At 51.0% G+C, this 26,064-nt stretch overlaps 3 protein-coding genes across 4 annotated transcripts; 2 read left to right on the top strand and 1 right to left on the bottom strand.

The window, feature by feature from the left end:
* Nucleotides 1-650: 650 nt before the first annotated feature.
* btla (B and T lymphocyte associated) lies at nt 651-6,118 on the bottom strand. 2 transcript variants are annotated; one of them, XM_079734968.1, is made up of 6 exons: nt 6,039-6,118; nt 4,642-4,959; nt 4,374-4,406; nt 2,710-2,832; nt 2,605-2,633; nt 651-1,528 (listed from the first exon to the last, which is right to left on the bottom strand). In XM_079734968.1, the coding sequence occupies exons 1-6, from the start codon at nt 6,091-6,093 to the stop codon at nt 1,238-1,240; spliced, it is 849 nt and encodes a 282-aa protein (XP_079591094.1). In that variant the 5' UTR covers nt 6,094-6,118; the 3' UTR covers nt 651-1,237. The 2 variants fall into 2 exon arrangements, with proteins under 2 accessions (XP_079591094.1, XP_079591095.1); XM_079734969.1 differs by lacking the exon at nt 4,374-4,406.
* A 911-nt stretch (nt 6,119-7,029) lies between these two features.
* LOC307074443 (splicing factor U2AF 35 kDa subunit-like) lies at nt 7,030-12,316 on the top strand. Its single transcript, XM_079734605.1, has 8 exons — nt 7,030-7,111; nt 7,853-7,940; nt 8,645-8,711; nt 9,111-9,160; nt 9,247-9,345; nt 10,441-10,574; nt 10,719-10,811; nt 11,969-12,316. The coding sequence occupies exons 1-8, from the start codon at nt 7,068-7,070 to the stop codon at nt 12,159-12,161; spliced, it is 768 nt and encodes a 255-aa protein (XP_079590731.1). The 5' UTR covers nt 7,030-7,067; the 3' UTR covers nt 12,162-12,316.
* Nucleotides 12,317-12,892: 576 nt separating this feature from the next.
* Nucleotides 12,893-25,959, top strand: LOC307074475 (cystathionine beta-synthase-like). Its single transcript, XM_079734639.1, has 15 exons — nt 12,893-13,030; nt 14,326-14,595; nt 15,125-15,231; nt 15,328-15,462; nt 16,962-17,041; nt 17,795-17,999; nt 18,560-18,651; nt 19,596-19,721; nt 20,171-20,255; nt 22,108-22,213; nt 22,547-22,624; nt 22,715-22,849; nt 23,417-23,525; nt 24,046-24,130; nt 25,615-25,959. The coding sequence occupies exons 2-15, from the start codon at nt 14,333-14,335 to the stop codon at nt 25,743-25,745; spliced, it is 1,737 nt and encodes a 578-aa protein (XP_079590765.1). The 5' UTR covers nt 12,893-13,030; nt 14,326-14,332; the 3' UTR covers nt 25,746-25,959.
* The last annotated feature ends 105 nt before the right edge of the window (nt 25,960-26,064 follow it).

Here is a 26,064-nt window from a genome sequence, read left to right as displayed (position 1 = left end):
TTAATCATTTCTTTAGTCTTCATATTAATGTCCCCGGTTTATTTCAGGGTAATGACCGCTGTGCCTAATCATATAATTCAAACATAATCACATCGTCCATACATAATAACGTAATACAGACAAAATAACGTAACACATATTAAATAATACCATTCGGTATTAAACATACAATTACAAAGATGCTGAACAATACATCATAATCATTTTAGATATAGTCATCATTATATATCATAATAATACATGTTAATAACCTACACGTATGTTAAAAATATAATTACATAGTGTTAATTTATATGTACAGTATTCATTTACATATTGTTATCATTCACATATATGGTATTAATTGATTTGTCGTAATTATTTAAACATATATTAATAATGTATCATATTCATATACAATAGTTAGTATAGCTTGAATGTAGATATTTAAATAATTTACATATACAATCATTTATTTATTTACATATATTATCGCGCAAATTATCCACGTTAATTATTATATATGTACATTATAATCAACTAAATTACATGTTGAGTATTCATTAACATGTGAATAATCATTGACATACGTTATAATCTTTTACATGCCATACATACTATTGTTATTTATATATATATATATATATATATATATATATATATATATATATATATATATATACACACACATATTGCACTGCACAATGGAGTCAAGGCAATGGTTACAAACTGGAAAGTAGAACTTATTCAGATGATAATATAAGATAAATACCAACATGAAGGCCAAAGGGTTGTGAACATCTTTCACACCCATTTATTTTTATTTATTTATGAGTTATGGTTTCAGTGTGCATTTATATTGTTACATTAATCATTTTAACAGAAACAGCGCAAAGATGTGGTTTATGTATGTGTTGTGATTTCAGTGGTGTTGACTGGTCCACAGTATAGTTAATCAGTGAGCTCATAGGTAAACTAGTGATTAACTAATCGGTTAGTTAATCAGTGAGCTCATAGGTTAGATGATCATTCATCTAGTCAGCTGTCTAATAGGTTAATTAATGTGTTATCTCAAAGTTTAGCTCATCACTGAATTCCTCCATTACCTCATAAGTAAGCTAATCTTTTAGCTCATAGGTTGGCTAATGTGTAAGCTAACGGTTTAGCGAATCGTTTAGCTCGTGGATTAGCTAGGAGGTTAGGCTAATCAGTTAACTCATAAGATAGCCCAGTGATGATCCCTGTGCTAGCTCCAGCGCTACGCTACGCGGATGGCTGCGTACTCCGTGTCCTGCAAGCTATCTCTACGGCGCACTCTGGGAGCCACCGGCATCACATCATGATTCAGGGCCGCGTACCAAATAGACTCCTCCTCCTCCTCCTCCCCTTGGTTGCCATAGAGACGGCCATGCTGAGACGTCCGGTTGGCCGTGGAGAGGCTCTGGGCGGGGCGACGGGGGCGTGCGATGGAGAGGGGCGTGTCACTGGGAGGGGCTTGTCCAGGGTTAGAGTGCGCTGATGGATGCTGAGTCATCGGCACCACTGTGTTCTGTCAACAATCACATGACAAGCTTTCCTTATCACATGACACGCTGTCCTGATCACCTGACACGCTGTCCTGATCACATGACACGCTGTCCTGATCACCTGACACGCTGTCCTGATCACATGACACGCTTTCCTCTATCACAGCTACAGTCTGTCCTTCATCACAGCTACAGTCTGTCCTCTATCACAGCTATAGTCTTTCCTCTATCACAGTCTGTCCTCTATCACAGCTACAGTCTGTCCTCTATCACAGCTACAGTCTGTCCTCTATCACAGCTACAGTCTGTCCTCTATCACAGCTACAGTCTGTCCTTTATCACAGTCTGTCCTCTATCACAGCTAGTCTCTCTTTATCACAGCTACAGTCTGTCTCTCACAGTCTGTCCTCTATCACTGCTACAGTCTGTCCTCTATCACAGCTACAGTCTGTCCTCTCTCACAGTCTGTCCTCTTTTACAGCTACAGTCTGTCCTCTATCACAGCTACAGTCTGTCCTCTATCACAGCTACAGTCTGTCCTCTATCACAGCTACAGTCTGTCTCTCACAGTCTGTCATCTATCACAGCTACAGTCTGTCTCTCATAGTCTGTCCTCTATCAGAGCTACAGTCTGTCTCTCACAGTCTGTCCTCTATCACAGCTACAGTCTGTCTCTCACAGTCTGTCCTCTATCACAGCTACAGTCTGTCTATCACAGTCTGTCCTCTATCACAGCTACAGTCTGTCTATCACAGTCTGTCCTCTATCACAGCTACAGTCTGTCTATCACAGTCTGTCCTCTATCACAGCTACAGTCTGTCTATCACAGTCTGTCCTCTATCACAGCTACAGTCTGTCCTCTATCACAGCTACAGTCTGTCCTCTATCACAGCTACAGTCTGTCTCTCACAGTCTGTCATCTATCACAGCTACAGTCTGTCTCTCACAGTCTGTCCTCTATCAGAGCTACAGTCTGTCTATCACAGTCTGTCCTCTATCACAGCTACAGTCTGTCTATCACAGTCTGTCCTCTATCACAGCTACAGTCCTTTGTCGTGGACCATCCATCCCTCTTATGACAGCAGCTCTCTGCTCTTACCTGATACTCCGTCGTCCTTCTGGGGTCTCCTGCATAAAGAACAGAGTGTCGTCAGTTTAACGTTAAGTCTGACGTCTACACAGCAGTGTGGGGCGATGCTCTGACCTGGGCAGCACTGCAGGGACACAACTGACAGAGAGACCACCACCACCACACACAGGAGGACCCCCGCCGTGGCCCACAGGTAGGGCTGGAGCTGGTCGAGACCCCAGCGCTCTGCACGCCGGTCTGGAAACAGTCAACGAGATGATACCATAATCAATGAGGTGATACCGTAACCAATGAGGTGATACCGTAACCAATGAGATGATACCGTTATCAATGAGATGATACCATAATCAATGAGATGATACCGTTATCAATGAGATTATACCATAATCAATGAGATTATACCATAATCAATGAGATGATACCGTTATCAATGAGGTGATACCGTAACCAATGAGATGATACCATAATCAATGAGGTGGTACCGCAACCAATGAGATGATACTATAATCAATGAGATGATACCGTAATCAATGAGGTGATACCGTAACCAATGAGTTGATACCATAATCAATGAGATGTTACCGTAATCAATGAGGTGATACCATAATCAATGAGATGATACCGTAACCAATGAGATGATACCGTAATCAATGAGGTGATACCGTAGTCAGCGAGATGATACCGTAATCAATGAGGTGATACCGTAGTCAGCGAGATGATACCGTAATCAACGAGATGATACCGTAACCAACGAGACGATACCGTAACCAACGAGATGATACCATAAACAACGAGATGATACCATAAACAACGAGATGATACCGTAGTCAGCGAGATGATACCGTAGTCAGCGAGATGATACCGTTATCAATGAGATGGTAAATGGACTGCATATATCACTCAGGGACACCACGACACTGGGATCGAACCAGCAACCTTGGGGTTACCGGCCAACCAGCTTTAACCCCTGAGCTACATGCCTCCCCTGATGATACTGTAATCAATGAGATGATACCGTAGTAAATTAGATTGTACTGTAGGTAATGTTGTACTTTAATAGATGTTGTACTGTAGTAGATGGGATTGTACTGTAGTAGATGTTGTACTGTAATTAATATTGTACTGTAGTAGATGTTGTACTGTAGTAGATGTTGTGCTGTAGTAGATGTTGTACTGTAGTAGATGTTGTGCTGTAGTAGATGTTGTACTGTAGTTAATGTTGTTGTACTGTAGATGTTGCACTGTAGTAAATGCAAACCCACTCCCACGGAAAAACGTGACACTGTCACGTCACGTCATTTAATCTATTCATTCGTGATCTGGGACACGTAATTACAATTTTTTCGTGCCAAAAAGCACACATTTCAAACTCATGTATTTCAATTAGAAGTATTTCTCGTGTCACTAAGCACGACTTTCGAACTAATGTTCTGTCCGGAAGCATTCTCCCTAATGTCCCTTAAGGAGCTCTGTAGGCCTACAGATAATTTATTGTTTATTTTTCTCATTTGTTTCAAGATTTTTCAACACAAACACAGAAAAATTGCCTGTGATAACCAACTATATGACAGCTTTTGGCCACCCATTTCTACTTTCACCTCTGATTCTGAGAAATCATAGAATTTTTGGTGCTTTTTGGCACGAAAATTTTGAAATTACGTGTCCCAGATCACGAATGAATAGATTAAATGACGTGACAGTGTCACGTATTTCCCTGAGACTGGGTTGGTAAATGCACTGCAGTATGAGTAAAGTAGGATACAAGCCCTTCAACGTACCGATGTTTTCTTCAACAGAAACCTCTGCACTTCCTGCAGAACAAGAGCATTATAAATCCACAAATGAAGAAGTGTTTATATATGTGTGTGTGCGTGTGTGCGTGTTTGCGCATGTGTGCGTGTTTGCGCATGTGTGTATGTATGTGTGGTGTGTGTGTGTGTGTGTGTGCGTGTGCGTGTGCGTGTGTGTGTGTGTGTGTGTGTGTGTGTGTGTGTGTGTGTGTGTGTGTGTGTGTGTGTGTGTGTGTGTGCATGCATGTGTCTGAACCTGTAACAGTGATGTTGATGTAATGGCCTTTGGTGAAGTTGGTTTCACATCTGTATTCCCCAGAGTGGTTGAGGAGCAGGTGAGTGAAGGTGAGGAAGGAGACACCGGAGCTCTTTGACAGACCCTCCCACCTGCTCTCCAACTCGGACGCGGGATTGTCTTTGTCCGACCGGTTTGTGGATTTGATCCATGAGACACGGGGCGGTAGTTCTGAACAGAAGCTGATGGGACACTCGACCTCCAGATGCTCTCCCTCCTGAGCCACCATCATCTGGTTGCGGCGAATTTTAATGTCCTCTGAACAGTCTCCGCTCGCACCTGCATGGAGAAACAGAGGAGAGGAGCTCTGTGTGGGCGGCGTCTCCCAGTAGGACTGCTGGACCAGAGGTTCTATAACCCAGTAGCACTGCTGGACCAGAGGTTCTATAACCCAGTAGGACTACTGGACCAGAGGTTCTATAACCCAGTAGGACTGCTGGACCAGAGGTTCTATAACCCAGTAGGACTGCTGGACCAGAGGTTCTGTAACCCAGTAGGACTGCTGGACCAGAGGTTCTGTATCCCAGTAGGGCTGCTGGACCAGAGGTTCTATAACCCAGTAGGACAGCTGGACCAGAGGTTCTATAACCCAGTAGGACTGCTGGATCAGTTCTGCTATAAAAAAGATTAGATAAAAATGTAATGTATGCACAGTATGTATGCTTAATAAATAACAAGGAACACTAATGGTGTCTAATGTTAATATCATGGCTGCACCATTTCCCAGATTCATATATTAAATGAACATTACAACACAACTGCAAAGGCAATGCACGGCAGAGGAATAACAGCATGAAACCGAAACACTTAACTGAACACTAAGTGACACGATTAAACTGAAACCATTGAACTGAAATTAATTCAACAAAACTGGATTAAACTACACAAAATTAAACTGAAAGAATTATACTGAATCGAATTCAACTAAAACAATTAAACCAAGTGAATTAAACTGAACAGAATTAATATGAAAGAATTCAACGGGACGGAAATCCACAGCACAGAATTCAGCTGATAGAATGAGCCTGAACGGAATTCCACTCAACAAATGAAACCGAGCAGAACCAGCAGAGAGGAGAACCAGCAGAGAGCAGAACCAGCAGAGAGCAGAACCAGCTGAGAGCAGAACCAGCAGAGAGCAGAACCAGCAGAGAGCAGAACCAGCAGAGAGCAGAACCAGCAGAGAGGAGAACCAGCAGAGAGCAGAACCAGCAGAGAGCAGAACCAGCAGAGAGCAGAACCAGCAGAGAGCAGAACCAGCAGAGAGGAGAACCAGCAGAGAGCAGAACCAGCAGAGAGGAGAACCAGCAGAGAGCAGAACCAGCAGAGAGCAGAACCAGTGTGGAGGGTCAACCTACCGCTGGTTGAAGAGCTGAGAAGGACCAGGGGGAGGAGCCATGTGCTGGACCTCATGGTGGCTCCTGAGACAGACCCCCCAGACCAGACCCCCCAGACCAGACCCCCCAGACCAGACCCCCCAGACCAGACCCCTCAGACCAGACCCTCTCCTCAGACCAGACCCCCAGACCAGACCCCTCAGACCAGACCCCCCAGACCAGACCCCCCAGACCAGACCCCCCAGACCCTCTCCTCAGACCAGACAGCTTGAGAAAACTAACGTGAGATCTCTTCTGCTTCCTCCTACTCTCTCACTGTCTCACTCTCTCACTGTCTGTCTCTTTCTGCGTCTCTGTGTCTCTCTCTCAATTTCAATTAAATTTGTATAGCCCTTAATGTCTCTCTCTCTCTCCCTCTCTCTCTCTCTCTCTCTCTCTCTCTCTCTCTCTCTCTCTCTCTCTCTCAGTCTCTGTCTCTCTCTCTCTCTCTCACTCTCTCTCTGTCTCTCTGTCTCTCTCTCTCTCTGTCTTTGTCTCTCTCTCTCTCTCTCTCTCGGTTCCTCAAGTACTTCCCCTTCCAACAGTTTGGTGTGTCTATGTGTGTGTGTGTGTGTGTGTGTGTGTGTGTGTGTGTGTGTGTGTGTGTGTGTGTGTGTGTGTGTGTCTATGTGTGTGTGTGTGTCACCTTGTGTTATATTAATTGTTATTGATTGCTATTATTAAATAGATTTATACCCCCCCCCCCCACAGCTCAAAGTGGGAGGGGCGTCACAAGCCTGGCTGCGTCACCGTGGGGATACCGCTCATGCACGGGAAATGACGGGACCGTATGCTATACCCTTTTCTTTTTTCCTTTTCGTCAAACGTGTTTGTGTAATTAATTATCTGTCAGGGTAACGTTTAAAAAGATAAATATATAAAATCATATATATATACACTAAATATAAAATTGTATATATATTTATTTTCCTATTTTTATAACCGCGCCGCACAAGGCTTGTCGCATACATATGACGTAACACCACGCCCCGCCCCCCCAACGAGAGGAAAATGGCGGAATACCTGGCGTCCATTTTCGGGACAGAGAAAGACAAGTAAGTTGTATTTAAGTGTTTTAATGTGAATATGGGGGTCCGCTGCAGCCCACCCGGTGCCCGGCCCACGGCAGCCCCGCAGCAGCGCTCCACCGGAGACCCAGAGCAAGCCCGCGGCCGCGGGGCTGCGCTTGGTCTCCGGTGCAGCGCTGCTGCGGGGCTAGCCTAGCCTAGCGGGCTAACCTAGCCTAGCGGGCTAACGCGCTGAATGAACCGCATGAAGGGCCGGCGGCTCCGCGCTCTCCCGGTCCGCCCGTCCGTCTCCGGGTCATCAGCGTCTGCGTTCTGCTGGGTTCTGATTTTTAATTCGGATTCGATTCCCGCGTAATGCGTAGAGCCTCCCGCCTCTATTAGCTTGATGGCTAACCGGGTCCAGTGCTGGGGTCCAGTTCGGCCCATGGCCGCCGGGGGGCGTAGTGCGGCCCGGTGGCCGCCGGGGGGTGTAGTATGGCCCGGCGGGGGGCGTCGTGCGGCCCGGCGGGGGGCAGCAGAACACGGCCCGGGGGGGGGGGGAGGGGGGGGGCGGGGGCTGCTTCAGTCTTTATGACGCACACACTGCACGGGTAGAGTGGTCGTAAATGGACACTCTTTATTTGAGTCGACATTGAGGTGATGAACTTTTTGTCTGATTTTGCTTTGCGTTGTAACTTTTGTCCCATCTCGATTATTCTCGTGTTTTCCGTCGCCATGTTGTGTCTCTGGGGTTGAAGCAGCCCTCCTCATGCAGTGTTCTTTTTCTAGGGTGAATTGTTCGTTCTACTTTAAGATCGGAGCGTGTAGACATGGGGACCGCTGCTCCAGACTCCACAACAAACCCACCTTCAGCCAGGTACACACCGACACACACACACACCTCTGCACACACCGACACACACACACACACACCTCTACACACACACACACACACCGACACACACACACACACACACACCTCTACACACACCAACACACCTCTACACACACACCTCTTCACACACACACCTCTACACACACACACCTCTACACACTTACACACACCTCTACACACACACACCTCTACACACACACCTCTACACACACACACACCTCTGCACACACACACACCTCTACACACACACACACACACACACACACACACCTCTGCACACACACCTCTACACACACACACACACCTCTACACACACACACACCTCTACACACACACACACCTCTACACACACACACACACATACACACACACACACCTCTACACACTTACACACACACACCTCTACACACACACACACACCTCTACACACACACACACCTCTACACACACACACACATCTACACACACACATACATACACCTCTACACACACAAACACACACACACACACACATACACACACCTGTGCATACACACACCTCCACACAAACAGACATGCTTAGAACCAGGCCTGGTGTTAGGCCTGGTCCTGGGCCAGTCCTAGGAGTGGTCCAGTCCTAAGCCTCAGCCTAACGTACCACCAGTACTCCCTCCTGCTGTGGCTCACGTGTGCCTTTTGTCTTTCAGACCATAGCCCTGTTGAACATTTACCGGAACCCTCAGAACTCGGCCCAGTCTGCTGACGGCCTGCACTGTAAGTCTCCTCCCCCCCCCCACGGCTCAGGAACTGCTGGTCTGCTTCTGCTACTGGTTGGTAATGAAGTGGGAGGGTTCACCAGCTCTAGGCCAGCCCCCAGTGTCGAACAGGAAGTGAGTGTGTCTAAAGGGATGTGTTCACCAGCTCTGGTCCCGCCCACCTTAACCAGTTAGCTTAAAGGGCCGCAGGAAGTGAGTGTGTCTAAAGGGGTGTGTTCACCAGCTCTGGTCCCGCCCACCTTAACCAGTTAGCTTAAAGGGCCGCAGGAAGTGAGTGTGTCTAAAGGGGTGTGTTCACCAGCTCTGGTCCCGCCCACCATAACCAGTTAGCTTAAAGGGCCGCAGGAAGTGAGTGTGTCTAAAGGGGTGTGTTCACCAGCTCTGGTCCCGCCCCCAGGTGCGGTCAGCGACGTGGAGATGCAGGAGCACTATGACCAGTTCTTCGAGGTGGGTGCCGTCTGTCTTTGTTGGTCAGTATCTCCCCGTGATGACGGCACCGCGCTGACTCCTCGTGGCTCCCCCTCTCTCTCCAGGAGGTGTTTGCTGAGATGGAGGAGAAGTACGGAGAGGTGGAGGAGATGAACGTGTGTGACAACCTCGGAGACCACCTGGTGGGCAACGTCTACGTCAAGGTCCGTATAGCCTTGAGCTGTGGGAAAGATATAACATGTGTTGAGCTGTGGGAAGGGTATAACATGTGTTGAGCTGTGGGAAGGGTATAACATGTGTCGAGCTGTGGGAAGGGTATAACATGTGTCGAGCTGTGGGAAGGGTATAACATGTGTTGAGCTGTGGGAAGGGTATAACATGTGTCGAGCTGTGGGAAGGGTATAACATGTGTCGAGCTGTGGGAAGGGTATAACATGTGTTGAGCTGTGGGAAGGGTATAACATGTGTCGAGCTGTGGGAAGGGTATAACATGTGTCGAGCTGTGGGAAGGGTATAACATGTGTCGAGCTGTAGGAAGGGTATAACGTGTCGAGCTGTAGGAAGGGTATAACATGTGTTGAGCTGTGGGAAGGGTATAACATGTTGTGTTGAGCTATATGAAGTGTATAACATGTTGTGTTGAGCTATATGAAGTGTATAACATGTTGTGTTGAGCTATATGAAGTGTATAACATGTTGTGTTGAGCTATATGAAGTGTATAACATGTGTTGAGCTATATGAAGTGTATAACATGTTGTGTTGAGCTATATGAAGTGTATAACATGTTGTGTTGAGCTATATGAAGTGTATAAAATGTTGTGTTGAGCTATATGAAGTGTATAACATGCGTTGAGCTATATGAAGTGTATAACATGTTGTGTTGAGCTATATGAAGTGTATAACATGCGTTGAGCTATATGAAGTGTATACATAGTAGGCCTGCACGATTCGGGGAAAAATATGAATCACGGTTTTGTAGCTTAGAATTTATATCACGATTCTCTGCCACGATTTTTTTCTAACGAAATGTAATTTTCATTGCACGCATGAACCATTACCAAAAAAAAAAAATGGCAGTACCAAACATAGTTTTTTGGCACCTCTATCACGTTGTGTTTCATGTGGCCCTTTGTAAATATAGCAGCAGATTGTCTTTAACTACTGACCAACTCTACACACATTTAAATTAAGGCTTAAAAAAAAAGGGGGAACAACAAGAGGTGTGTCCTTGCTGTGTGTGTGCTTGGTGTGTGTCCCCTTGTGTGTAACGCGTGTCCCCGCTGTGCCCTGTGTGTAGTTCCGGCGGGAGGAGGATGCGGAGAAGGCGGTGATGGACCTGAACAACCGCTGGTTCAACGCCCAGGCCGTCCACGCAGAGCTGTCCCCCGTCACCGACTTCAGAGAGGCCTGCTGCCGCCAGTACGAGATGGGGTAAGACCGCCTGTCTCACCCTCTCCCCCCCCGCCTGCCTCAACTTCCAACCTGTCTCACCCCCCCCTCCTCCGCCTGTCTCAACTTCCAAACTGTCTCCCCCTCCCGCCCGTCTCACCCTCTGGCCTGTGTCTTGTGTTACAGGGAGTGTACGCGGGGGGGCTTCTGTAACTTCATGCACCTGAAGCCAATCTCCAGAGAGCTGAGGAGGGAGCTGTACGGACGCCGCAGGAAACGGTAACGCTCCCCAGGAGGAAGTCCCGCCCACAGCAGGAAGTGACTCTAGATCCATGTCTTTAGATGTCTAGAAGCTAAAGACTGGCCGTGTGAAGGCCTCTACATCCATGTCTTTAGACAGTGGCGTAATATCATGGTGATGTGATCTATTTTGTGCCCCCCTGACACCGTCTGGGCCCCGGTGCAGTGCACCGGTTGCACTGTGGATATTTACGCCACTGTCTTTAGATGTCTAGGGCCTCTACTAATAGTCAAATCTCCTAACCTTTATGCCTCCTTTACCTTTGTGGAGAACGTCATCGGGTCAAGGAGAGATGAAAAGGTGCTTCCTTTCGAACATAGGAAAAGACAGCGCTGTCTAAAATGAATTCGACTCCACTCTTCCTAACCGCCGTCCTTGCGCGACGGCGGGTATTGCTGACCTCTAGCGTCGCTAGCACAGAACCACTGTTTCCCGAAGTTGGACTACAAAAAGTGCTCTCTCGATCCATGCGTTCTTGTCTTCTTATTGATTTCAGTCAGGTTGTCGCCAACAGTGAGAATCACTTAGGTCGGACTTGGCCAATGGGAATATTTTGGGCCACTTGAATCCCAATTCAAATGTTCAAAAAAAAAGAGGCAAAATTTATATTGATGTTGAAATTAACTGCCCCCAGTAGTGTTTTTTAAAGCTGAAGTTGGCATTTTATTTTCTTGCGGTGTATATTGTGTGCCTAATAACCAGAAATAAATGAATTAGTTTAAATTAATTTAGATTCAATTAATATGATCTGGAATTGGTATCCATTATTATCAATTGTCTTCTCTCCTCTTCTCTTCTTCTGCTTTCCCGTGTCTCATGCGTCTTTACGTAGAGTCGGTACACTTCGTTGGTGGCCTGTTGCTTTAAATATTGCCACCGTAAAGGATTATGGGATACCAATATCTCCTTTCCTTTCGTAAAGGATGCTCAGGAGTAACCTAGGCTAAAGGAGGGTTAAAGGAAGCAGCGAAGCTCCTTTCCTAAGCATTTTTAGAATTCGAACCACCTTTCTTCCCAGCACTTCCGGGTCATCTCGTTAGGAAAGGAAATTTCCTATGCAAAAAAGAATTCATAGAGGCCCCTAGAAAGGTTCCTGTGTACTAACCTCTGACCTCTGACCCTGCTCCCTCCCCAGGCACCGCTCGCGATCCCGTGAGCGGCGTTCCCGCTCCAAGGAGCGCGGTCGTGGCGGCGGCGGCGGCGGCGGTGGAGGTGGTGGAGGCGGGCGGGAAGGCGGGCGTGACGGAGGCCGTGATGGCGGGCGCGACGGCGGCCGTGACCGCGAGCGGCGGCGCTCCAGAGACCGGGAACGCTCCGGGAGATTCTAACCACGCCCCCTCCAGCCCAGCCCCGCCCCCGCCCGGGAGGTGTATTAAACGTTGAAAATGTTTTGTGATTCGTTTTCTTTTTTTTAAGGACCAGCTTGTGTCGTTTCCTCTTTTTGTTATTAGTTTTTTTTTTTGCAATAAAAACAATTTGTTACTCTTTACCGAGTTTGGCTGATTGCTGAGCTGGTACGAAGTGTTCGTTCTCTGCCGTTCATTTGCTCCCGGGAGCCTAAAGGCCGAGTGGGCGGGGCGTCTAGCGGGGACGCGCCAACTCTGGAGCGACGGACCGGGTTGACGTCAACAGGCTCCCGTAGAGTCCTACCGATCTTACATAGAAATATGTAAATATTTATGTAAAATACTTTTATATATAGTTATTTTATATTTATATGTGTAATAGTTCCATGACTAATGGAATGCAGCCCGTGTGGGTGGGTGGGTGGATACCAGGAGTCACCAGTACTTTTCCACTATTTGGAATAAGTTTCTACCTGAAGTTAGGGATGAGAACATCACTTTGTGGGGTCATTTGATTTCCATAAGTACTTTATTTTGAAGGTGTTTTCTATTTTTCATATTGTACGACCGACTTGTTTGAACGCGTGTTGATATTTACACACGTGTCCACACACAGCGCGATCCCTCCAATCCTCTTCTCTTATTGGCGGAGAAGGACAAGAATTCCGCCCCAGCATTAGCCAATGAGAGCCCAATCATAAAAACTCTGCAAACATTCAGCTGCCGCCGGACAACTCGACGATCCAAAGCCTCCCGACCCCCGTCCCTCTACCAACCCAGACCCGGTCCTCTACCGAACCGCTCCAGGCCCGCCCTGTTACTCCGGACACTTTCAAACTTTGACTCGTTTGGTAAGTTGTCACCGACACGTTGTTTTCACAACAAGGACCACGTGTTCAGTCCCGGGACCTTCGGTGAGCCGGTCCCCCTCCTGCGGGACCCTTGGTGAGTCGTATCGGGGTACCTCTGTGTCCAGCGACCCAACAGTCGAGGTCCTGGTGGGGGTCCTCAGACGCTCTTCTAGCCAGCGGGGCGTCCGGCTGCTCCCCAGCGGTCCTCTGACGCTCTGACGAGGGGAGGGCGCGGCGGGTCTTTTCTGACCCGCTCTGCTGTCATCCTTTCCCTACCATCCGATTAGACACGCTCTCAAAGGACCTACTTTACTTATTTAACTTCTATTACGATGTGATTCCAAAAATACATCGCATGCATGTCTCTCAACGGAAGGTGGCGCTGTTGAGGGTGTGTGTGTGTGTGTGTGTGTGTGTAGATTTTTGATTCGTTTTTTGCGTTAACCTTTAGGGAATTTAGCACTCTTTTATACAAAGGAACTTACAATACACTTACAAAGTCCATTTGTCAGAAGAAGAGAAACAGCAATATATCTCTGTGGGTACAGTAAGGATGTTCACAGAACCACCGGGTTAACCCATTCCCCCTACACAACAGAGGCAGCTAGGATAAGACGCTACTACATGCTAAGTACTGTGTTTAAGTGCCGTAAGACATACATCTCTTCACCTGTGGGTGACGGTGAAGTCTTGGTGGGCTGGTGAACTTCTCTTAGATCCTATTTTGGTCTCAGAGGTCGACCTCCTTTTGAGGCCAGTGCTTGGGAACTACGAGGATCAGTTTCCCACGGCAGGGGCAGCCCCTCCTCCACCCCCCGGCCCTCGTGGCTATAGCGACCCCTGTGTTTACCAACCAGGAGATTATTAACAGGAGTGTGTTAAGACACGTCCTCTAGTGAGAGCCACGCCCTCCTGTTGTGCACGTGGGTTGGAACCAAACACGATGCTGCCATGTGTCGATGCCCATCTGCGTGAGAGACACTAGGGCGGAATATTTTTATTTTATTATGCGTTTTTATGCTTTACTCATGAAGAGTTAGACACCCTTCAGATATATTGCTATTTTCTGTCGCTACTCCATCGCTCCTCCAGGTGGCGCGCAACACACAAAGTGGATCAATGCAGCCCGCTATGGGGCCGGCCTCCTAGTGAATCAGTGGATCGACGGGATGTTTGATTCTCTAGTGGTGTGTTCTGCTGTGTACTATTAACGGGCCGTGGTCGTTTTGGGTCTTTGCGGACGAAAGGTTCTCGGTTCCATGTAGCTCATGTTGACGAGGGCGTGTCCTCTCCAGGGGAGCCATGCCCGCTGTCCCCGCCTCCAAAGACTCCGCCGCCGCCGCCAAGGCATCCGGGTGTCCTCACGCCGCCAAGATGGTCGCCAACGGAGACGGCAAGCTGCAGGTGTCCTTCGCGGTGCACGCGGCGCCCGGCGAAGCGGACCTGCCCCTCGACGCCGGCCCCCCCGCGGCGGACAGGAAGTGGATCCGCCCGGACCTCCCCTCCCGATGCACCTGGCGGCTCGGGGGGTCTGACCTCGACTCCCCCCACACGCACCCGCAGAGGTGAGGCCCGGTGCACGCCTAGCTTGCAGTAGCCTATCTTACATTAGCCTTGCTTACATTGGCCTTGCTTACCCTAGCTTACATTACCCTAGCTTACCCTAGTTTACATGAGCCTAGCTTTCATTAGCCTAGCCTATATTAGCCTAGCTTACTTTGGCCTAGCTTACATAAGCATAGCTTTCATTAGTCTGGCTTTCATTAGTCTAGCTTACATTATTCTAGCGTACATTAGCCTTGCTTACATTAGCCTAGCTATCATTAACCTAGCTTTCATTAGCCTAGCTTACATTAGCGTAGCTTACCCTAGCTTACATTAGCCTAGCTTTCATTAGCCTAGCTTACCCGATCTTAAATTAGCCTACCTTACATGAGCCTATCTTACTTTAAGACTTAGACTTAGCTTACCTAAGGCTAGTTTACCCTAGCTTACTTAACGGGTGAGTGGTGGGGTCCATAACATGTCAGGGTTAGGGTCCCTAAGGGGTCGGAGGGTCTCCACTACTGAGTCGTCATGGTAACCTGTCCCCAGAGTGTCAAGCCCCAACATCCTGCCCAACATCCTGGACCGCATCGGGGACACGCCCCTCGTCCGCATCAACAAGATCTCCAAGATGTTCGGACTGAAGTGCGAGATGCGTGAGTGATCTCTGAGCAGGACAAGATGATGGTGGTGGTGATGATGGCGATGAAGGGCCCAGACGGCAGCTGACGTGTGTGTGTGTGTGTGTGTAGTGGCCAAGTGTGAGTACTTCAACGCCGGCGGCAGTGTGAAGGACCGGATCAGCCTGCGGATGGTCGAGGACGCAGAGCGGGCGGGACTCCTCAAACCCGGGGATACCATCATCGAGCCCACCTCCGGAAACACAGGTACCGCTTCTGGTCGCTAGGGGGCCGGGTTGATGTGGTCTGGTCGCTAGGGGTCAGGGTTGATGATGTTGTCTGGTAGCTAGGGGGCCGGGTTGATGTTGTCTGGTAGCTAGGGGGCCGGGTTGATGTGGTCTGGTCGCTAGGGGTCAGGGTTGATGATGTTGTCTGGTTGCTAGGGCTCTGTGTTGATGATGCTGTCTGGTTGCTAGGGGTCAGGGTTAATGTCTTGTTAGGGCTGGGTGATTAATCGAATTTCGATTTCGATTTTAGCGTCAAACGATCTCAAAACTAATATAATCAAGTTTTTTTTTTATTAAATGTTTTTTATTAAATGTTCTATAGAAAGTGCGGAAGAACAGCTGAATACATATCGTTACATTATTTTAGATTACAATATTTTCTTTTTGACCATTTTGTGCATTTTTTTTAAGGCGAAATTTCAAAGTTCTCAGTTACAAAGCGTTTTGGGGAGAGGCATGCTGAATTAATACATCATGTTCTGAAACTCAAAAATAATCGTTTGTATAATCGAGAGTTCAATATTGACCAAAATAATCATGGTTATGATCTTTTTCCATAATCAAGCAGCCCTATGTCTGGTTGCTACTGCTCAGGTCTGATGTTGCTGTCTGGTCGCTAGCGGTCTGGGTTGACGTTAAAATAGTATATAAACTTGAATTGCCACACAGCAAAGTTCAGGAGTCTAATTGCTGAAGGATAGAAGCTGTTGTTGAAGCGTGTCTTTCCAGTCTTCAGAGATCTATAGCGTCTTCCGGAGGTCAGAAGTTGGAACAGATCATGGCTCGGATGTGAGGTGTCCCTGATGATCTTGGCTGCTCGGTTCAAGCTGCGTTCAGCATACAGAGAGTTGACTGGTGGAAGGTCGAATGTTGCTAGGGGTCAGTGATGATGATGCTGTCTGGTTGCTAGGGGTCAGGGTTGATGGTGTTGTCTGGTTGCTGGGGGTCAGTGATGATGATGTTGCTAGGGGTCAGTGATGATGATGTTGTCTGGTTGCTAGGGGTCAGTGATGATGATGTTGCTTGGGGTCAGTGATGATGATGTTGTCTGGTTGCTAGGGGTCAGTGATGATGGTGTTGTCTGGTTGCTAGGGGTCACTGATGATGATGTTGCCCGGGATCAGTGATGATGGTGTTGTGTGGTTGCTAGGGGTCAGTGATGATGATGTTGCTAGGGGTCAGTGACGATGTTGCCAGGGCTCAGTGATGATGATGTTGCTAGGGGTCAGTGATGATGATGTTGCCAGGGCTCAGTGATGATGCTGTTGTGTGGTTGCTAGGGGTCAGTGATGATGATGTTGCTAGGGGTCAGTGATGATGATGTTGCCAGGGCTCAGTGATGATGGTGTTGTGTGGTTGCTAGGGGTCAGTGATGATGATGTTGCCAGGGCTCAGTGATGATGGTGTTGTGTGGTTGCTAGGGGTCAGTGATGATGATGTTGCCAGGGCTCAGTGATGATGGTGTTGTGTGGTTGCTAGGCATCGGCCTGGCGTTGGCAGCGGCCGTGAAGGGGTACCGCTGCATCATCGTGATGCCCGAGAAGATGAGCATGGAGAAGGTAGGCCACGCCCCCACCGTCGTCCTAATGGTCGATGTCACTATGACATAACACACATTGTCCTCCCAGTATCGGAGTGTCCTCCCAGTATCGGAGTGTCCTCCCAGTATCAGTGTGTCCTCCCAGTATCAGAGTGTTCTCCCAGTATCAGAGTGTCCTCCCAGTATCAGAGTGTTCTCCCAGTATCAGTGTGTCCTCCCAGTATCAGAGTGTCCTCCCAGTATCAGAGTGTTCTCCCAGTATCAGTGTGTCCTCCCAGTATCAGTGTGTCCTCCCAGTATCAGTGTGTCCTCCCAGTATCAGAGTGTTCTCCCAGTATCAGTGTGTCCTCCCAGTATCAGAGTGTTCTCCCAGTATCAGTGTGTCCTCCCAGTATCAGTGTGTCCTCCCAGTATCAGTGTGTCCTCCCAGTATCAGAGTGTTCTCCCAGTATCAGTGTGTCCCCCCAGTGTCCCCCCAGTGAGTGTCCCTGTGTCCCCCCAGTGTCCCCCCAGTGAGTGTCCCTGTGTCCTCCCAGTGTCCCCCCAGTGTCCCCCCAGTGAGTGTCCCAGTGTCCCCCCAGTGTCCCCCCAGTGAGTGTCCCTGTGTCCTCCCAGTGTCCCCCCAGTGTCCCCCCAGTGAGTGTCCCAGTGTCCCCCCAGTGTCCCCCCAGTGAGTGTCCCAGTGTCCCCCCAGTGTCCCCCCAGTGAGTGTCCCAGTGTCCTCCCAGTGTCCTCCCAGTGTCCCCCCAGTGAGTGTCCCTGTGTCCCCCAGGTGGACGTGCTGCGGGCGCTGGGCGCTGAGATCGTCCGCACGCCGACCAGCGCCCGCTTCGACTCCCCCGAGTCCCACGTGGGCGTGGCCTGGCGCCTGAAGAACGAGATCCCCAACTCCCACATCCTGGACCAGTACCGTAACCCTAGCAACCCACTGGCCCACTACGACACCACGGCCGAGGAGATCCTGAGGCAGTGTGATGGTAGTGGGGGTTAGGAGTGTGTGTGGAGTGTTTAGGGTTAAGGGTTAGGGGTTAGGGGTTAAGGGTTAGGTGTTAGGGGTTAAGGGTTAGGGGTTAGGGGTTAAGGGTTAGGGGTTAGGGGTTAGGGGTTAAGGGTTAGGGGTTAGGGGTTAAGGGTTAGGGGTTAAGGGTTAGGGGTTAGGGGTTAAGGGTTAGGGGTTAGGGGTTAGGGGTTAAGGGTTAGGGGTTAAGGGTTAGGTGTCAGGGGTTAGGGGTTAAGGGTTAGGGGTTAGGGGTTAGGTGTTAGGGGTTAAGGGTTAGGGGTTAGGGGTTAAGGGTTAGGGGTTAGGGGTTAAGGGTTAGGGGTTAGGGGTTAAGGGTTAGGGGTTGGTGGTAAGGGTTAGGGGTTAAGGGTTAAGGGTTAGGGGTTAGGTGTTAGGGGTTAAGGGTTAGGGGTTAGGGGTTAGGGGTTAGGGGTTAAGGGTTAAGGGTTGGTGTTAAGGGTTAGGGGTTAAGGGTTAGGGGTTAGGTGTTAGGGGTTAAGGGTGTTAAGGGTTAAGTGTTAAGTGGTGTGTCTCCAGGTAAGGTGGACATGCTGGTCGCGGGAGCAGGGACGGGAGGCACCATCACCGGCGTCGCCCGCAAGCTGAAGGAGCGATGCCCCAACGTCAAGGTGAGCCTCCCCCTTACCTGGTCCCTCACCTGGCCCCTCCCCTGGTCCCTCCCCTGGTCCCTCACCTGGTCCCTCACCTGGCCCCTCACCTGGCCCCTCCCCTGGTCCCTCCCCTGGTCCCTCACCTGGCCCCTCCCCTGGCCCCTCACCTGGTCCCTCCCCTGGTCCCTCACCTGGTCCCTCACCTGGCCCCTCCCCTGGTCCCTCACCTGGTCCCTCCCCTGGTCCCTCACCTGGCCCCTCCCCTGGCCCCTCACCTGGTCCCTCACCTGGTCCCTCCCCTGGTCCCTCCCCTGGTCCCTCCCCTGGCCCCTCACCTGGTCCCTCCCCTGGTCCCTCCCCTGGCCCCTCCCCTGGCCCCTCCCCTGGTCCCTCCCCTGGTCCCTCACCTGGTCCCTCCCCTGGCCCCTCCCCTGGCCCCTCCCCTGGCCCCTCACCTGGTCCCAACCAGTCCCTGTCACCCAGTTTCTCACCTGGTCCCTCACCTGACCCCTCACCTGGTCCGTCCCCTGGCCCCTCACCTGGTCCCTCCCCTGGTCCCACTCAGTCCCTGTCACCCGGTCCCTCCCCTGGTCCCTCACCTGGCCTTCACCTGGTCCAAACCAGTCCCTGTCACCTGGTCCCTCCCCTGGTCCCTCACCTGGTCCCTCCCCTGGCCCCTCCCCTGGTCCCTCACCTGGTCCCTCCCCTGGTCCCTCACCTGGTCCCAACCAGTCCCTGTCACCCGGTTCCTCTCACCCAGTCTGTCCCCCCTGGTCTTCCTTGGTCTCTCACCTGGTCTCTTACCTGGTCTCCCCTGGTCTGTCTCCCTGGTCTCCCCTGGTCTGTCTCACTGGTCTCTCCCCTGGTCTGTCTCCCATGGTCTCCCCTGGTCTGTCTCACTGGTCTCCCCTGGTCTGTCTCACTGGTCTCCCCTGGTCTCTCCCCTGGTCTCCCTGGTGTAGATCGTGGGCGTGGACCCTGAGGGCTCCATCCTGGCTGAGCCTGAGGACCTGAACCGGACCGATAAGACCCAGTACGAGGTGGAGGGCATCGGATACGACTTCATACCCACCGTGCTGGACCGGACCGTGAGCCCCAACACCCGTCTGTCTGACCTGACCCGTCTGTCTGACCTGACCCGTCTGTCTGTCCAGACCTGTCTGTCTGACCTGACCCGTCTGTCTGACCTGACCCGTCTGTCCTGACCTGTCTGTCTGTCCTGACCTGACCCGTCCGTCCAGACCTGTCTGGCTGGCTATCTTCCCTGACCTGTCTGTCTGCCTGTCTGCTTGTCTGACTGCCCTAACCTGTCTGCGTGTTCTGCCCTGATCTGTCTGACCTGTCTGTCTGTCCAGACCTGTCTGGCTGTCTGGCTTGACCTGTCTGTGTGTTCTGCCCTGCCCTGATCTGTCTGGCTTCCCTGACCTGTCTGTCCTGACCTGTCTGTCTGTCTGTCTGTCTGTCTGTCTGTCTGTCTGTCTGTCTGTCTGTCTGTCTGTCTGTCTGTCTGTCTGTCTGTCTGTCTGCTGTGATCCAGGTGGTGGACTCCTGGTTCAAGTCCAACGATGAAGACTCCTTCAACATGTCCCGACTGCTCATCAGGGAGGAGGGGCTTCTGTGTGGTGAGTTCTACCCTGTGTTGTGTTAGTTCTACCCCCGTGTTGTGTTAGTTCTACCCCGTGTTGTGTTAGTTCTACCCCCGTGTTGTGTTAGTTCTACCCCGTGTTGTGTTAGTTCTACCCTGTGTTGTGTTAGTTCTACCCCCGTGTTGTGTTAGTTCTACCCCGTGTTGTGTTAGTTCTACCCCGTGTTGTGTTAGTTCTACCCCGTGTTGTGTTAGTTCTACCCCGTGTTGTGTTAGTTCTACCCTGTGTTGTGTTAGTTCTACCCCGTGTTGTGTTAGTTCTACCCTGTGTTGTGTTAGTTCTACCCCGTGTTGTGTTAGTTCTACCCCGTGTTGTGTTAGTATTACCCCCGTGTTGTGTTAGTTCTACCCCGTGTTGTGTTAGTTCTACCCCCGTGTTGTGTTAGTTCTACCCCGTGTTGTGTTAGTTCTACCCCGTGTTGTGTTAGTTCTACCCCGTGTTGTGTTAGTATTACCCCCGTGTTGTGTTAGTTCTACCCCGTGTTGTGTTAGTTCTACCCCGTGTTGTGTTAGTTCTACCCTGTGTTGTGTTAGTTCTACCCCGTGTTGTGTTAGTTCTACCCCGTGTTGTGTTAGTTCTACCCCCGTGTTGTGTTAGTTCTACCCCGTGCTGTGTTAGTTCTACCCTGTGTTGTGTTAGTTCTACCCCGTGTTGTGTTAGTTCTACCCCGTGTTGTGTTAGTTCTACCCTGTGTTGTGTTAGTTCTACCCCGTGTTGTGTTAGTTCTACCCTGTGTTGTGTTAGTTCTACCCCGTGTTGTGTTAGTTCTACCCCCGTGTTGTGTTAGTTCTACCCCGTGTTGTGTTAGTTCTACCCCGTGTTGTGTTCGTTCTACCCCGTGTTGTGTTCGTTCTACCCACGTGTTGTGTTAGACCCCCCTGAGGGTGCGTTGGGTTCACCCTGTGGGTGCGTTGGGTTCACCCTGAGGGTGCGTTGGGTTCACCCCCTGAGGGTGCGTTGGGTTCACCCTGTTGGTGCGTTGGGTTCACCCTGTGGGTGCGTTGGGTTCACCCCCTGAGGGTGCGTTGGGTTCACCCCCTGAGGGTGCGTTGGGTTCACCCTGTGGGTGCGTTGGGTTCACCCTGTGGGTGCGTTGGGTTCACCCCCTGAGGGTGCGTTGGGTTCACCCTGAGGGTGCGTTGGGTTCACCCTGTGGGTGCGTTGGGTTCACCCCCTGAGGGTGCGTTGGGTTCACCCTGAGGGTGCGTTGGGTTCACCCCCTGAGGGTGCGTTGGGTTCACCCTGAGGGTGCGTTGGGTTCACCCCCTGAGGGTGCGTTGGGTTCACCCTGTTGGTGCGTTGGGTTCACCCTGTGGGTGCGTTGGGTTCACCCTGTGGGTGCGTTGGGTTCACCCCCTGAGGGTGCGTTGGGTTCACCCCCTGAGGGTGCGTTGGGTTCACCCTGTGGGTGCGTTGGGTTCACCCTGTGGGTGCGTTGGGTTCACCCCCTGAGGGTGCGTTGGGTTCACCCCCTGAGGATGCGTTGGGTTCACCCTGTGGGTGCGTTGGGTTCACCCTGTGGGTGCGTTGGGTTCACCCCCTGAGGGTGCGTTGGGTTCACCCCCTGAGGGTGCGTTGGGTTCACCCTGAGGATGCGTTGGGTTCACCCGGTGGGTGCGTTGGGTTCACCCTGTGGGTGCGTTGGGTTCACCCCCTGAGGGTGCGTAGGGTGCGTTGGGTTCACCCCCTGAGGGTGCGTAGGGTGCGTTGGGTTCACCCCCTGAGGGTGCGTTGGGTTCACCCCCTGAGGGTGCGTTGGGTTCACCCCCTGAGGGTGCGTTGGGTTCACCCTGAGGGTGCGTTGGGTTCACCCCGTGGCGTGCTGCAGGTGGGAGCTCCGGGACGGCGATGGCGGCGGCGGTGAAGATGGCCCGGGATCTGAAGGAGGGCCAGCGCTGTGTGGTCATCCTGCCGGACTCCATCCGCAACTACATGTGAGGTCACAGACCCCGCCCACACACACAGACCCCGCCCCCCCAATAAAACCTCCCCCACACAGAGCCCTATCTAATCCTGGCCTCTATCTAAACCTGGACTCTACTGGCCTCTCTCTAATCCTGGCCTCTATCTAAACCTGGACTCTACTGGCCTCTCTCTAATCCTGGCCTCTATCTAAACCTGGACTCTACTGGCCTCTATCTAATCCTGGCCTCTATCTAAACCTGGACTCTACTGGCCTCTATCTAATCCTGGCCTCTATCTAAACCTGGACTCTACTGGCCTCTCTCTAATCCTGGCCTCTCTCTAATCCTGGTTTCTCGTTTCAGGTCCAAATTCCTCAATGATAAATGGATGCTCCAAAAGGGCTTCCTGAGGGAGGAAGACCTGATGATCACCAAACCCTGGTGAGTGTCCCCACTATCACCAAACCCTGGTGAGTGTGTGTGTGTCCCCACTAACACTAACCCCCCCCCCCCCCCCCCCCCCCCCCACAGGTGGTGGAACCTGAGGCTACAGGGTTTGAACCTGTGCGCCCCCCTCACTGTGTTGCCGTCGGTTACCTGTCAAAAGACCATCAAGATCCTGAAGGAGAAGGCCTTCGACCAGGCTCCCGTGGTGGACGAATCGGGGTGGGTCGCCCCCTCTTGCGCGGCTAGCTTTATAGCATCTCTAGCTAAGCCCTATGAGGGACTCACTGGTAAACGTGCCGCAGTCAGTGTAGCGGTGCTAGCATCCCAACAACAATGTTAGTGACATGGTACGAGTGACGATGGGTCAAACACTAGCAAAACCCTAGGAGTGACTGTTGGTAAACAAAACCTCAGTTAGCATAGCATAACTAGCATGGCACTGCTAATGCTAGCAAAACCCTAGGAGTGATTGTTGGTAAAGAAAATCTCAGTGAACATAGCCTTACTAGCATGGCATTGCTAACGCTAGCAAAACCCTAGGAGTGACTGTTGGTAAACAAAACCTCAGTTAGCATAGCATAACTAGCATTGCATTGCTAACGCTAGCAAAACCCTTTGAGTGACTGTTGGTAAACGAAACCTAGTTTAGCATAGCCTTACTAGCATTGCATTGCTAACGCTAGTGTCTAATGAATAGTGTGTGTGTGTGTGTGTGTGTGTGTGTGTGTGTGTGTGTGTGTGTGTGTGTGTGTGTGTGTGTGTGTGTGTGTGTGTGTGTGTGTGTAGGGTGATCCTGGGCATGGTAACCCTGGGCAACATGCTGGCGTCGGTGCTGGCGGGGAAGGTGAAGCCGTCGGACCCGGTCAGCAAGGTCCTCTACAAGCAGTTCAAACAGGTAGAGTACACCAGTGGACCAGGAGCACTGGTACCACTGGGACCAGTGGACCAGGAGCACTGGGACCAGTGGACCAGGAGCACTGAGACCACTGGACCAGGAGCACTGGGACCAGTGGACCAGGAGCACTGGGACCACTGGACCAGGAGCACTGGGACCACTGGGACCAGTGGACCAGCGGCACTGGAACCAGTGGACCAGGAGCACTGGGACCAGTGGACCAGGAGCAGTGGGACCAGTGGACCAGGAGCAGTGGGAGCAGTGGGACCAGTGGACCAGGGGCACTGGGACCAGTGGACCAGGAGCACTGGGACCAGTGGACCAGGAGCACTGGGACCAGTGAACCAGGAGTCCACTAGTGGGGGGGGAACAAGAACAGTGAATTAACTTGTGCAAATTGAACTTAACAAATACTTAGTGGTGAACCACATCGTACAATGAACCACTGGAACCAGAACCAGCAAGGCGGGGGAGCCCCCTCCACTGCATCAATCCAAACCCATGTTCTGCCCCCCCCCAGATCCGTCTGACAGACAACCTGGGCAAGCTGTCCCGCATCCTGGAGACGGACCACTTCGCCCTGGTGGTCCACGAGCAGATCCAGTGTAAACACACACGCACTACCACACACACGCACTACCACACACACTACCACACACACACACACACACACACACACACTACAACCACACACACACTACCACACACGCTAGCACGCTACCACACACACACTACCACACACGCACTACCACACACACACTACCACACACACACACTACCACACACACACACTACCACACACACACACACAACCACACACACACTACCACACACGCTAGCATGCTACCACACACACACTACCACACACGCTAGCATGCTACCACACACACACTACCACACACACACACTACCACACACGCTAGCATGCTACCACACACACACTACCACACACACGCACTACCACACACACTACCACACACACTACCACACACACACACACTACCACACACACACACACACACACTACCACACACACACTACCACACACGCTAGCATGCTACCACACACACACTACCACACACGCACTACCACACACACACACACACAACCACACACACACACACTACCACACACGCTAGCATGCTACCACACACACACTACCACACACACGCACTACCACACACACACACACACACTACCACACACACACACACTACCACACACACACACACACACACACTACCACACACACACACACACACACTACCACACACACACTACCACACACACTACCACACACACTACCACACACACACACACTACCACACACACACACACACACACTACCACACACACACTACCACACACGCTAGCATGCTACCACACACACACTACCACACACGCACTACCACACACACTACCACACACACACACACACACTACCACACACACACACACACACACGCTAGCACGCTACCACACACACACTACCACACACACGCACTACCACACACACACACTACCACACACACACACACACACACACTACCACACACACACTACCACACACGCTAGCATGCTACCACACACACACTACCACACACGCACTACCACACACACACACACACTACCACACACACACACTACCACACACGCTAGCATGCTACCACACACACACTACCACACACACACTACCACACACACGCTAGCACGCTACCACACACACACTACCACACACGCTAGCACGCTACCACACACGCTAGCACGCTACCACACACACACTACCACACACGCACTACCACACACGCTAGCACGCTACCACACACACACCATCATTTTTGGTGCCCTACGCACTCTGCGTACCGGGAGCGGCGGGCCTGGACACATGCGCACAAACAGACACAAGCGTACACACAAACAAGCACCTTGCTCATACACAAGCAGACCTGTAACACGTGTGTGTGTGTGTGTGTGTGTGTGTGTGTGTGTGTGTGTGTGTGTGTGTGTGTGTGTGTGTGTGTGTGTGTGTGTGTGTGTGTGTGTGTGTGTGTGTGTGTGTGTGTGTGTGTGTGTGTGTGTGCGCGCGCAGACCTGACGGACGGCTCCACCTCCCTGAAGCAGATGGTCTTCGGCGTGGTCACGGCCATCGACCTCCTGAACTTCGTCACCGCCCGGGAGAAGAGGGAGAGGACACTTTCGGAGAGCGCCGACGACTACTGACCCCCGACCCGCAGGGTCCGCGTGTTGCCTCGGAGACTGCCTTCCCCCGTTCTCCGATCGGTGTCCGCCGCTGTTCAGAGGCTGATCTCTCTCACTGCATAGAACTATACACGCACGCACGCACGTTCTGTTACAGGTGTTCGATTAGGTCAGGAGCAGAACTGTGCTTGGGCTCATAATTCAAGAATATTGAACACGTTAAATGTTTATTAAAGTGAGGAGAAAGGCATTGTCTTGTGTTGGTCTATGTTTATTACTTTTGACCGAGATATTATTAAATGGAGGAGAGACTCCGCCTACTCCTCATGGACTCCGTCCG

Source organism: Pollachius pollachius (assembly GCF_949987615.1).
Source record: "Pollachius pollachius genome assembly, chromosome: 4".
In the NCBI taxonomy this organism is placed as follows: Eukaryota; Metazoa; Chordata; class Actinopteri; order Gadiformes; family Gadidae; genus Pollachius; species Pollachius pollachius.
Note: the sequence above shows the minus strand (reverse complement) of the source record. Positions and strands in the feature narration are given on the sequence as shown.